The sequence below is a fragment of the Terrapene carolina genome, unplaced genomic scaffold (assembly GCF_002925995.2).
Source record: "Terrapene carolina triunguis isolate 2854851 unplaced genomic scaffold, T_m_triunguis-2.0 Scaffold714, whole genome shotgun sequence".
NCBI classification, from domain to species: Eukaryota; Metazoa; Chordata; order Testudines; family Emydidae; genus Terrapene; species Terrapene triunguis.
In genome coordinates, this window is record NW_020665065.1 from 3,561,094 (window position 1) to 3,573,864 (window position 12,771).

The 12,771-nt window shown below is 42.6% G+C and overlaps 1 protein-coding gene across 2 annotated transcripts in view; it reads left to right on the plus strand.

Annotated features, from left to right (window-relative positions):
- Positions 1-8,435: 8,435 nt before the first annotated feature.
- The window catches only part of MEGF6 (multiple EGF like domains 6), a 238,803-nt gene continuing 234,467 nt past the window's right edge, over positions 8,436-12,771 (plus strand). For both annotated transcript variants that reach the window (XM_026659934.2, XM_026659935.2), the window contains exon 1: positions 8,436-9,293. In XM_026659934.2, the coding sequence (XP_026515719.1) occupies positions 9,208-9,293 (86 nt within the window). In that variant the 5' untranslated portion in view covers positions 8,436-9,207. The remainder of the gene's footprint in view (positions 9,294-12,771) is intronic.

The window sequence follows — 12,771 nt, forward strand, 5'->3', positions numbered from 1 at the left end:
GGGGGCTGGGGGGAAGGGGGCAGGGATGGGGTAGAGGGGGAAGGGATGGGGTAGAGGGGGAAGGCTGGAACAGGCGTTGAGGGGGAAGGGATAGGGGGCTGGGGTGAAGAAGGAAGGGATGGGGGAAGGAGGTGAAGGGAAGAGGGAGAGATACCAGGGGTGTGAGTGTGTGTGTGTGGGGGGGGAAGGGTAATTAAAACACACAGCAACCTCCCCTCTGCAGAGTGGAAGCTGAGGGCTCCTCCTGCAGCCAGCCATGGCCCTCTTATGGGGTGGAGGGAGAGAGGGGTTGGTGGAGCCAGGGACTGAAGCTGGTGTGAAAAGGGGTTGGGGGCTCAGTACCACCTGCATCAGTAGTGCAGTCAATAGAGCTGGATGGACAATGTCCATCTAAATGAAATCTCAATTGAAAGTGGTAAAGAATTTTCGTAGGAATGTGTCCCTGTCTAGCCAACAACAGTGTTCTGCCGCCTCCATGTCATGGACCTATGTTTCTGATGTCAGTAATTTACAATGGAGACTGTCCCAGAGTGTGGTCTGTGGAGTTCAGTAATTGCCCCACCTTCTTTAATACACATGTGTAGCCCAACCAAATCGACAGTATGAAATGGGCTGGCTCAGATCAGGGTGATTTTGACCTGTTCCATTTAATGTACTTGAGTTTGGTCTTTGGGCTCTTAACAAGTTGCCAATGAGTCTCTTGTCTGCACAGAATGTGGGCACCCAAAGTATGGGAATAAAAGGTATCCCAAATTTCTGTGGATGTAAAGGGGTTTGGGTCTCAAATCTAGGATTTGTCCCCTTTCTCTCTCTCATCATAATGGGGTCTATCAGTCAGTGCTGTGGGTTAGGCTGGGAGAGGTGGCATTGTAACCTGTTTGGAAAACAAACAACTGTTGAGAAAACATTAAGTGTCATAAAAGCAATAAACAAACTCTACATGTAGGGACTGAAAAAGCATATTGAGAAAACTGCTTCTGACTCAGTGCCATGCACATGATATTTTTTTTAAAGCAATAGCTGGGTATGCAATTTTTACTGGCACATTTCCCAGTGTTCTTATCTATTTTCACATAACACACAGTCAACCTGTGGAACTCCTTGCCAGAGGATGTTGTGAAGACCAAGACGATAACAGGATTCAAAAAAGAACTAGATAAGTTCATGGAGGATTTGTCCATCAATAGCTATTAGCCAGGATGGGCAGGGATGGTTGCCCAGAATGGGCGACAGGGCATGGATCACTTGATGATTACCTGTTTTGTTTATTCTCTCTGGAGCACCTGGCATTGGCCACTGTCAGAAGACAGGATACTGGGCTAGACGGACCTTTGGTCTGACCCAGTATGGCCGTTCTTATGTTCCTGGTATAAATAAAAAGTGTTGTTTAAAACACAAAGCTAAGAAAGATTTAGGCTGACGTGATCAAATTCCTGGGGCATATTTGCAGGGTGTGATTACAGAATATTGCTGACATCTAGAGACCAAGGCCCAGATCCTAGGTATTTTGGCTCCTGACTTCTAAATATCTTTGGGAATCTGGGCCCAGGTCTAAAATTTACAGCCCGTAGCTATGTATGAATCATACTGGCATATACAGTACAATGCAATTTTATATTATGTAGGATCATTTATGGAGATTTTTGGGTAACATTTTCTTAAGTGCTTAAGGCACTCTGACTTAGGCTTCTGAGCGTCTGTCTCTTGAAAATGGGACATAGGCTTCCAGATCACATAGGTGCTTTTGAAAAATTTACACTTCATCTCAAAACACATTATTGAGTTGAATAAAATATAATAATAGAGGGAGAAGGAGAAATGAAACGTCTAAAGGAGGGGAGTAAATAAGGTTTTCAGATGAGATTTGAAGTGTTGGAAAGCTGATGAGTCAGATCCATGAAGGTGGTTCCACATGGCAGGAGCTGCAGGGGAGAAAGTCATGGAGACAGAATTTAGAGGGATCAGGATTGAGACAAACTGACACTAGTATCAGGTTATTATGGGGGAGAAGTTGCCCATCTTGTTTTTTTTTTCCAGCCTGTATAGTTTTTAATAATGGCTCTCTGGAGCCCCCTGAAAGCACTAAATTCACTAAGAATTGTTTTTGAAATAAAATAAGAATAGGCTTTTCCTTTAAATTTGTTTGAATAAACATTTATAAAGATACAAAAAATTCTCATCCTGTTTGAACATATGGGACCAGTTTTTCCAATCTTTGTTAAAGTTGATCACATTTCTATCAGCAGATGGCAGTATAAATCATCACAACCATCCTGGAAATGCTGGATTCCATGGCCAAACCAAACTCTGCTTTTCTGTAAGTAACACTGTGAGATGACACTACTTACTGTGCTCCAGTGCTTATTTATTTTGTCAGTCTTGTTAATAAGCAATCAGATATGTATCAGTTAATAAGCAGATACAAGTTAAGTCATACAATATATGTTGAGTCAAAACGGGAGGGAAAAGCATAACAAACTGAGCAATTATCAAATGACCATAAGTATAAATATTCCAGGAGACAAGAACATGGGAATAGTGCTTACCGTTTATATAGCATGCTTCATCTATACATCTTAAAGAGATTTACAAAGGTGGGTAAGTATCACTGTTCTCATTTTACCAACGAGTAAACACAGACAGAATAAGTGATTTGCCCAAGGTCACATAATGAGTCAATGGTAGAGTTTAAAGTCTAGCATGCTGTACACTGTACCATATTTCCTCTGTTTGATGGTCAAGATTAAATAGCTGGGTATCAAAGCATGTAGATTTTTTTTCAGTTCCCTGTTTGCAGATTCTATATATACTGTTTATCAGCCCATATTGTAACTCTGGTACCACTTTCCAGGGTTACTATACTTGGTGCCAGAAGAGGATATTTTTAGCAGACAATTGTGCTAGAAGACAGTAAAAACTGAAAACATATTCAAGAAACTTGACATACAATGTATTGGATTTCAGACATTCATCTTTTACACGTGTTTCCTAAGTTAAGTCCATTCTTGAAATCCTTACTCAACTCTTTACTTATGGAAGTACCCCCATAGTCTTCGCTATGTAGTCATAGGCTCCTGACGTAAGGTTTGTAGAATTGGCCTCATGTTCAATAACATTAACTGCCCAAACCTTGGGTGTTTAAACCAGGGCTTTCTCCATCATAGTGTCACCTTCTCTTCTCAGACAACCCTACAGGGTAGCCACACGGTGTGATAACCTTAACCATCAACCGATGTACACTACCTGGCATCTACGAAAATCAGTCTAGAGGCTATTCAGACTGCACCAGTTACTTGATGTCTGAATTGGGAAGATAAACTTGCAGCTAGAATAATTCCTCTTTTGGTTCTTCCTCTCCTCTCCTCTGCCCTTGTGTCTGTCCACTGGAGGCCACTGTTCCTTTTTCATGTTTGGTGGAAATAACTGACTCCCTAAAGAAATGACTCCATTCTTATAAGCTGCATGTACCTTCCAAATACACACGAGGGAGCTACCCACTAAAAAATGGATAGTCCACAAACAGAACTTTGTCTCCATATTTTTAAATTGGGTTAGAGGGTAAATTGGTTTAGAGCATTGCAGTTGCTGTCTCTCTTCATTTTTCACAACCCTAGGAGTAAAACATTTCTTGTACCTCATGTTCTCCAAAGCTTTGAATGTCTTTCCTTAGTCAAAAGGACAATGCAATTCTTTCCAGGCTCGTGAAGGGATGGGACCCATGGCAAAGCGGAGGGAGTAAAGTTCAGACTTCATTAGGTTGTGGAATATCCAGCCAATGTTTTTTGTTAACCATTGAAGTGTGATTCTACTCCAAAAAAGTGACTTTGTAAAAATGGCGCTTGCACAGAGTGGCTGGCCTCTTAAAGGGCTTATGGGTCCAGCCCCACCTGTAACTGATCAGTTGCCTTCTAGTTGAGGTTGTGGGGTAGGTGTCATGTGATAGCTTGAAGAGTACCATGCTCTGAGTTTTAAAGTCAGTGTGATTTATGCTCCTAAGCACCTAAATCCCTTTTGAAAATGAGATTTAGGCTCTTAAATCAGTTAAGCATTGCAGTGCTGAGCACAGCAATGTCTAAATACCTTTAAAAACCAGGGTCCTAGTCTGTATAAAGGCTAGCAAGGGATCAGTTGAGCTGGAGAACCATAGGTGAAAGAACTCAGCTATTAAGTGACTCACAGGTAGAAGGCCTGAAGAGTGAGAACTGGAGTCCCTATGACAGGGCAAGGTCCTAGAAGGGCTGAGAGGGGTGCGGGAAAAGCCTTTAGCCCATGTTGGACAAGGGAAACTACTTTATTTTGGTGTTTTTGTTTATGTTTTCTCTTTAACCAATAAATTGTGCCCTGAGGCAAGGGCCTGAAAAGAGACTCTGAAGTGGCATTGATCCTTCCTGAGCTAGTGAGTTAACCAAGCAGTGTGCAGGCACCTTCTGCTCCTCAGATCTGTCCCGTTTGTATTCAGAATCAGAGCTGCTCTCTTCCATGATTAAAATAAGGCTTCATTGCTTTCAACTCCCTTTAAACCTGCAGAACAGCACAGGTGAGAGTGAGCTGAAGTCTGGTTTTTGTGCATCATCACCAGAATTGTTTACTAAGCACCAGTTGCAGGACTGTGATGCCCTGACCAGGTGCAGTTTCATAATGGTCTAATTTGTACTCATTCACTCATAGGCCCTGATTCTGCAAACAGTTGGATGGTTAACTTTACTACCTTGAATAGCTCCGCTGAAATGAATGGGACTACCCATGGTAATAAAATTAAACACCTTTAAATGGGACCTTAGTAAAGACAGTTTGGCAGCAAAGGTTTAATTGAGCACAGGCTATGTCAGCATTGATAGAAAATCAGAAGACAGAAAATATATATATAAATCCATTTTATGTCCACACCTTGAATACTGTGTGCAGTTTTGGTCACCCCATTTCAGAAAAGATATATTAGAATTGGAAAAAGTACAGCGAAGGACAACAACAATGATTAGGAGTATGGAACAGCTTCCATAGGAGGAGAGATTAAAAAGACTGGGAATGTTCAACTTAGAAAAGAGATGACTAAGTGGGGATATGATAGACGACTATAAAATCATGAGTGGTGTGGAGAAAGTGAATAAGGAAGTGTTATTTACCCTTTCACATAACGAGAACTAGGGATCACCTAATGAAATTAATAGGCAGCAGGTTTAAAACAAACATAAGGGAGTATTTCTTCACACAATGCACAGTCACCTTGTGGGCCTCATTGCCAGGGGATGTTGTGAAGGCCAAAAGTATAATTGGGTTAAAAAAATAATTAGATAAATTAATGGAGAATAGGCCCATCATTGGCTATTAGCCAAGATGATCAGGGATGCAACCCCATGCTCTGTGTATCCCTAAGCCTCTGACTGCCAGAATCTGGGACTGGATGACGGGATGGATCACTTGCTAATTGGCGTGTTCTGTTTATTCCCTTTCAAGCATTTGCTACCAGCAACTGTCAGAAGGCAGGATACTTTTTAAGAGCAGGTTAGACAAACACCTGTCAGGGATGGTCCAGATAATACTTAGTCCTGCCATGAGTGCAGGGGACTGGACTAGATGACCTCTTGAGGTCCCTTCCAGTTCTATGATTCTATACTGAGCCAGATGGACCATTGGCCTGACCCAGTTTGGCCAATCTTATGTTCTTATTGGTGATGCAGAGGTGTAACTCAGGGAAGATTTTTCATGAAGAATCTATTATACTGGTGATGCATGAGCCAGAAGGAACTGATATGAATTTCAGATCCCAGGTTGAGGTTATTGGCTTTGAGATTTGGAACATCTTTCTTCTTGTAAATTGAGCAAATTTGATCTGGAGTCCTTGAAAGACCAATGCAGAATTCCACAGTGCCATTTTAACAAAGTTATTTTTCAGATTTGAACAACACTTCAGAAATTAAATATGAAGATAATTTACAAAAGATACTCAGTAGAATTTACCTGCTGCTTACAAGAAGCAATTTTAGGATCTAAATAGTTTTACAGTTTCCCTTTATTTCAAGAAATCAATGTAATTTCACACAAGGCTTCAGGATGCTGAGAAGAAAACGAGTGCTTGAATTTCCTTATTGCGCTGACTTACACTCTGAAGTTTTAACAATAGAATTTTTACATAGCCATGACCCTTTTTTAAAACAGAAAATATCAACGTCCCAGCTGCTGGGCCAGACAGCTTCTTAGTTCCTAAGGGAGAATGTTACACACATAGCTGTAAAGGTGGTACATGGGACACTTATGAAGGGGTTCATGTGTAAAGCCAGCCATTTGCAGAAGTTGTTCCTTTTCCATCTTCTTCAACTGGATACATTTAGCTGTTAACAAAAGCAATTGTTATTTTTCTAACTTGCCCCTAGACTATTAATATGTTTCTCCAAATTCAGCAACATGTGCAGTGCCACATGTCATCACCTTGCTCTTCCTGAGGCAGGAGCCCTGCATATTTTTATTTTCTAAGTGCCAAGCTTTATGCCTAGAAGAGCAGTAATAACAAGACCATGTATACAACAAATGCAAGTTGCATTCCTCAAAGACATAATTAGGGCGAGGAGCATTTCCCATGGGCCCCATTTTCTTACCATAGCTGTACACTGGAATTCACACACCATGCACTAGAGAGTTTGAGTGTCAGGGTCATTCAGAAGCTTCTGCCCACTTGCTCACAAAAAGATTCTCTCTATCTTTACTGAAAGAGCTGGGTAACCCGTTGTTCCTCTGGAGAAGTATAGGTGGGTGGTGGGCAGTGTCTAGTGAAGCTGGTTTTGGTGTGAGTTCAATCCAGCAAATATAAACTCGCCTAGGGCGCGAAACATCCTTGCACCCTCCCTGTAGTCACGCACATTCCTGGATGCACTGCTGAACCAGCTGGGGCTGGAAGTCTCACTGGAACAGACTCTCCCTCTGTCTTCCTGCACTCCTCATTGCTCTCTCTCTCTCTCTCGTGCAGAAGGCCAGTCCTTTGCTGGGGACCAGTCTGTTCACCTCCCTCTCCCTCATTGATTCCCCGCCCCTTTTTGAAAGGCAGCTTTTGTCAGCCAGCTCCTCCCTTGGGTGTTTGTTACTGCAGCGCTTTCACACTTCTTGTCTGCTCTCTCCACCTCCTCTTGTACCAGCCAATGCACCTCAGCCCCATCTGGTGGAACCATCTCTAGGGGCAAGCAGGGAGTTCAGTCTTTTTAGCCCATTTAATCCTCAGCACATCTGCTGAGACTGACAACAACAGGGCAATTAATGCCACTTGTGATGCCTTTTTTTTTTTTTGTATGGGGTGGGGAGTAACACTAGTCCAATTAGGAATTGTATTGAGACCTACCAACTTATTTCACACTGGCTAGTTAACAGTCATTGGATGGCAACCCAATTTAGTCCCTAGTGAGCTGCGTTTGGTGGGAATCAATGAACTAGAAGTCAGTCTTAATACGCCATTTCCTGAGCGAGTCCTACTCTCAAAACCATTCCAGACTAAATAGATAAAATGCGCTTGTGACTTTGAGTTAAACTTCATATTTGGGCCAAACCAAAATGTCTAGTGCAGGTGGGGTCTGTTTTCCACTTGCCAAGTATGAACTAAAATAAAAGTTCGAAAGACTGCTTGGCCATAGAGCAATGTTTGAGGAAAAAGAGAATGTGAGGCAGTGAGAAGCATGCTGAACAGGGACAGTAGAAGGCCACTGTGTTTGTTTATTTGGATTTATACAATAATAAAACGGGACCTCTAGGCACCCCAGACACAAGTTACAAGGACAAACATTAAATTAAATAACAGCCTTACCCCAGCAGAGGTCAACCCCCAATAAAACACAGCTTCCCTCTCCCACGCAGATCTAACCCCCATCAAACCCCACTGCTCATTTAGTTTTCTTTTGCAGGAGGGCAATTAACTAGGAGAGGGCAAATAACTAATTAGTCTTATCCCTTCTCTCCCCCACTTTGCCCAGTTATTTTGGAATGATTTTTTCCCCTTGGATCCAGATTTATGTATTATTTTAATTATAGTTTTAATCTTGCCCCACACCCCATATGCACTTCAGCAAACAATGCACTAAATAACAGGATTTGTGAGCAAGGCACTTGCATACCTATTAACCCTCCAGCCATCGAAGTGTTCTTCCTGCCTGTCCCTGTCAGCCTTCACACACACACATCAGAATTTCTCTTGGAAGAGTTGTGAACTGCCTTGTCTGTTCTAGATGTGCAGGAAAGCTTGGATCTCTGTGACTTTTTTAGACCTGTCTTTGGGGGCTGGAGGGATTGCATAGCTTTGGGAGTTGGCAGTGGGTCCTGCAAAAGAATTGTCTTTTGATCAGCAAAATGAAATTATTCCTGCTACTCTTCTGCTGAGTTCCCCCCTCCCCTTCCTCTCCTCACGGTTGGGCACGGCTGGTGGGAGGGATTTCTGACTGTCAGCAAGAAAGAAACAAGAGAGCATGTGAATGAAAGGCAGACCTGGGAAAGGCAAGAAGAAAGTTTTGTTGGTCTGTAGTGCAGGGGATAGAAGAGCTGCTGCTTTCGAAGCGAGTGTGTGTAAGAGAGTCCTGCCAGGAGAAAGGTGAAGGTTGATGGAGGGAGGATGACTTAGGGTGTGCAGTGAAGGTTAATGGAAATCTCTGCCCATTGCTGAAAGGGGCTGGGAATTTTGTGGGTCCTCAGGGAGGTGGACTTCTCTGTGGGAGCTCCCATCCTCAGAGCTGGGTTATATATTGCCTTGTGAAGTGGATCAGGACACCAAACCAATCAAACCTACATGGGACTTCGCAGCTGGACTGAACCCAGATTTTGTAAGCCACCGGCACTTTGGATCTCATTAGAAAGCAAATGCCAGAAGGAAAAACCACCTCAGCATACTTTAATACTAATAAGAGAAACTAAGGAGCCAGGTTTGGGTTTTGGAAAAGCTCTGTGACCACTGGCATTGTAATCACTTCCCTTGGACTGAAGATACAGGGGAAACTGCCTGTAGGAGGAAAAGTCCAAGAGTGATAAATCTGCTCTTCCAGCGAACCCCAGCAAGAATCATTGTGTGTTCCCATAGTGTTGTTCTTTGTCAGCAAAGGAGAAACTGGCAAAGTCAGGAAGTAATCATGAGCATTTTTCTTTGAGGAAGAGACGCTTGCCAGCCTCTCACTTGGGAAGGCTGTAAAACTTTCTAGGCACCCACCAGAGCCACCCTGGGAAGGGAAAGGAGCAGCAGCAATGGAGCTACACGTGTTGGTGCTATCATTCATTCTCACCCTGCCAGTCTCTTCGTTCACCTATAGGAACAAACTACAGCCCCTTATGTAAGTACTCAGCAAAGAGAATCACCAGCGTTGGTCAGATCAGGTCAGCAAATATTTAAGGGAGAAGCTGTTATATGCAATTTTTAAAAAAGGTTCTTTTTTTTTTTTTTTTAGTTTTCCCTGGTCACAAGTATGCATAGAACAAAGGCAAACAGGGATTTGAAAAGTATGGATGCTTCCCTTTGCCTGTAGGAGATGCTTGGATTTTTTTTCTCATTGAGATGTAGGTAGTGTGTGAGCATGAAATGTAATTATATAGTTTGAAGACTGTTTTCCTATGACTGCTGCTTTTATATTATCCTCTTTTCTATTTCTCTTTTCTTATCACATTCCTCTTTGTAGTCACCTTTTCCTCCTGCTCTTAATCTAGAGGCACTTAGCCCCGTATTTTTTAATGAAATGTTATAGCTTTAGTTTGGCATTAACTGTGTGGATCCTTTGGGAAAACTTCCTTACAAGTTTGGTATCCTGCCAGGAGAAGATCTCTCCATGCAGGGGGATCTCTCTGCTTTTCTTTGTAAATGAAACTAGCATTGTGCAATGAAGTAAATCCAAACCATCTTTTCCCTACATCAGTAATTCGGTTACTGGGGATGGAGGCACTCCTGTTCAGTGGATGTGTTTTGGAAAATTATTGCAAAGATATCTTTCTTGCTTATGTAAAGAATTTCATATTATCTCCCCAGCAGTGCCTGTTAGGGATTGTTGGATCAGATACTGGAAATGAGATGTGTGCCAGTGTATTCAAGAAAAGAAAATGCCAGGGAATGGGAAGTGCTGAATTTAATTTAGCAACTTAATTCCCAATAGAGCACTGCTGACAATACTCTTTAGACACACAACCACTGTTTGGTGCACACAAAAACTCTCCTTCACTGCAATAAATTACTCCAGAAACATTGCTGCTGCCAACCGCATTCTTGTGGTTCTTTTTAGTTCTTCCTTTTGGGATGTGCAGACAGCTAAGGGGTGAGGCATTTGTAAGTAAATAGCAAAGCATATACAGGGCATTCTGTAGATTGCCCTTTGATCAGCTGCAAATGCAAGTTTTGATAGTTATTATATGGATGGATTTGTTGTCGTTTGGAAAAGGAGATACTAGCAAAATAACAACTGCTTCCCCGGCCTCCGTCCATCTGGGACTTGGGTCTGGTGAACTGATGTGTATGAGGCTTGGCTAACTGAATAGCTCTTCAGTGGCCACATGTGAGAACAACAGGCCAGGATTTTAAGGCAAAGCTATGGGGAAACATGTCATTAATCCAAAAGGTATTTTCAGGCTTTCTGTAACAGTATCCTTATTGAATGTCTTGGGGCAGTAAGGTGCCAGCTGGAATTGCTATACTTCTCCATGTCTGAATTATTGAGTTAGTCTGTTGCTATAGAAAGGTTTTTTTTTTTTTTTAATGCATAAGCTCTTTTGGGGAACCGTAACCACCAGAAGTGGAAAAAACCCCAACAGATTGCTCCTAAATCTCATTAATTCACGGACTAATGTTTGCTACACCTTCTAAAATTAAAACAACAGATTCATATTCCTTGAAGCCCAGTTAGTCAGAAAAGCGGTTAGGCAAAAATGGCACATACTCACTCAATAGACCTGCTTCCTAACTCAATCAGAATTGCTCACCTTACTAAAGGAAGCATGTACACCTCTCAGCCCTGTCAGCATCAGTGCATCTAGGAGATAGTGAGCTCTCTTTGCAGCATCAACACAATCCATGTGTAAGTCCAGTGGCAGACTCATTACTTCTGGTGATTGGGTCAGAGGCAGAAGGATCTCAGGTGGGGTTTGTGAGGATGGCCGTTAGAAAAATAATCTGTTAACCTGTAAATAAAGTTAATATATTCTGGAATAATTGAGAGTGGATGAACATGGATCCTACCATACATTTTGAAATCCAGACCCACAAGAAAATTGCCTCCTCTTTGACTCTTGCTCTTTCTTAAGGTGCTCTTTCTTAAAAGTCCCTAAAAGAAAAATATACCTGTTGGGGATCAGTGGACAAGTAGTTGTTGGATCTTTCATAGAGGCTTTACAGTTCACCTTGCCTAGAGGTTCAGTGCATGTGAAGAGTGTTAACAGCTATGAGGTAAGCTTCTCCTAGGGAGACAGATTTGAATAATTGCTATTCTGAACACGTTTATTTGCTTTATGATTTTGAAATATTTTTCACACTCCAAGCAGAGAGCACAGTAGGACTAGATATTTACTGAAAAGGCTTATAGAGCCTTGTCTGAAAAAAAAAACAGATGAAAAAATTCAAACTTCCCTTTTTTTCCTAAATGCAGTTCCTGTGAAAAAGACAATTACTATTAGTTCTTTAAGATGTAGAATCATAGAATCATAGAATATCAGGGTTGGGAGGGACCTCAGGAGGTCATCTAGTCCAACCCCTTGCTCAAAGCAGGACCTAATCCCAACTAAATGATCCCAGCCAGGGCTTTGTCAAGCCTGACCTTAAAAACCTCTAAGGAAGGAGATTCCACCACCTCCCTAGGGAACCCATTCCAGTGCTTCACCACCCTCCTAGTGAAAAAGTTTTTCCTAATATCCAACCTAAACCTCCCCCACTGCAACTTGAGACCATTACTCCTTGTTCTGTCATCTGGTACCACTGAGAACAGTCTAGATCCATCCTCTTTGGAACCCCCTTTCAAGTAGTTGAAAGCAGCTATCAAATCCCCCCTCATTCGTCTCTTCTGCAGACTGAACAATCCCAGTTCCCTCAGCCTCTCCTCATAAGTCATGTGCTCCAGCCCCCTAATCATTTTTGTTGCCCTCTGCTGGACTCTTTCCAATTTTTCCACATCCTTCTTGTAGTGTGGGGCCCAAAACTGGACACAGTACTCCAGATGAGGCCTCACCAATGTCGAATAGAGGGGAACGATCACGTCCCTCGATCTGCTGGCAATTCCCCTACTTATACAGCCCAAAATGCCATTAGGCTTTTTGGCAACAAGGGCACACTGTTGACTCATATCCAGCTTCTCGTCCACTGTAACCCCTAGGTCCTTTTCTGCAGAACTGCTGCCTAGCCACTCGGTCCCTAGTCTGTAACAGTGAATGGGATTCTTCCGTCCTAAGTGCAGGACTCTGCACTTGTCCTTGTTGAACCTCATCAGATTTCTTTTGGCCCAATCCTCTAATTTGTCTAGGTCCCTCTGTATCCTATCCCTACCCTCCAGCCTATCTACCACTCCTCCCAGTTTAGTGTCATCTGCAAACTTGCTGAGAGTGCAGTCCACGCCATCCTCCAGATCATTAATGAAGATATTGAACAAAACCGGCCCCAGGACCGACCCTTGGGGCACTCCACTTGAAACCGGATGCCAACTAGACATGGAGCCGTTGATCACTACCTGTTGAGCCCGACAATCTAGCCAGCTTTCTATCCACCTTATAGTCCATTCATCCAGCCCATACTTCTTTAACTTGGCGGCAAGAATACTGTGGGAGACCGTATCAAAAGCTTTG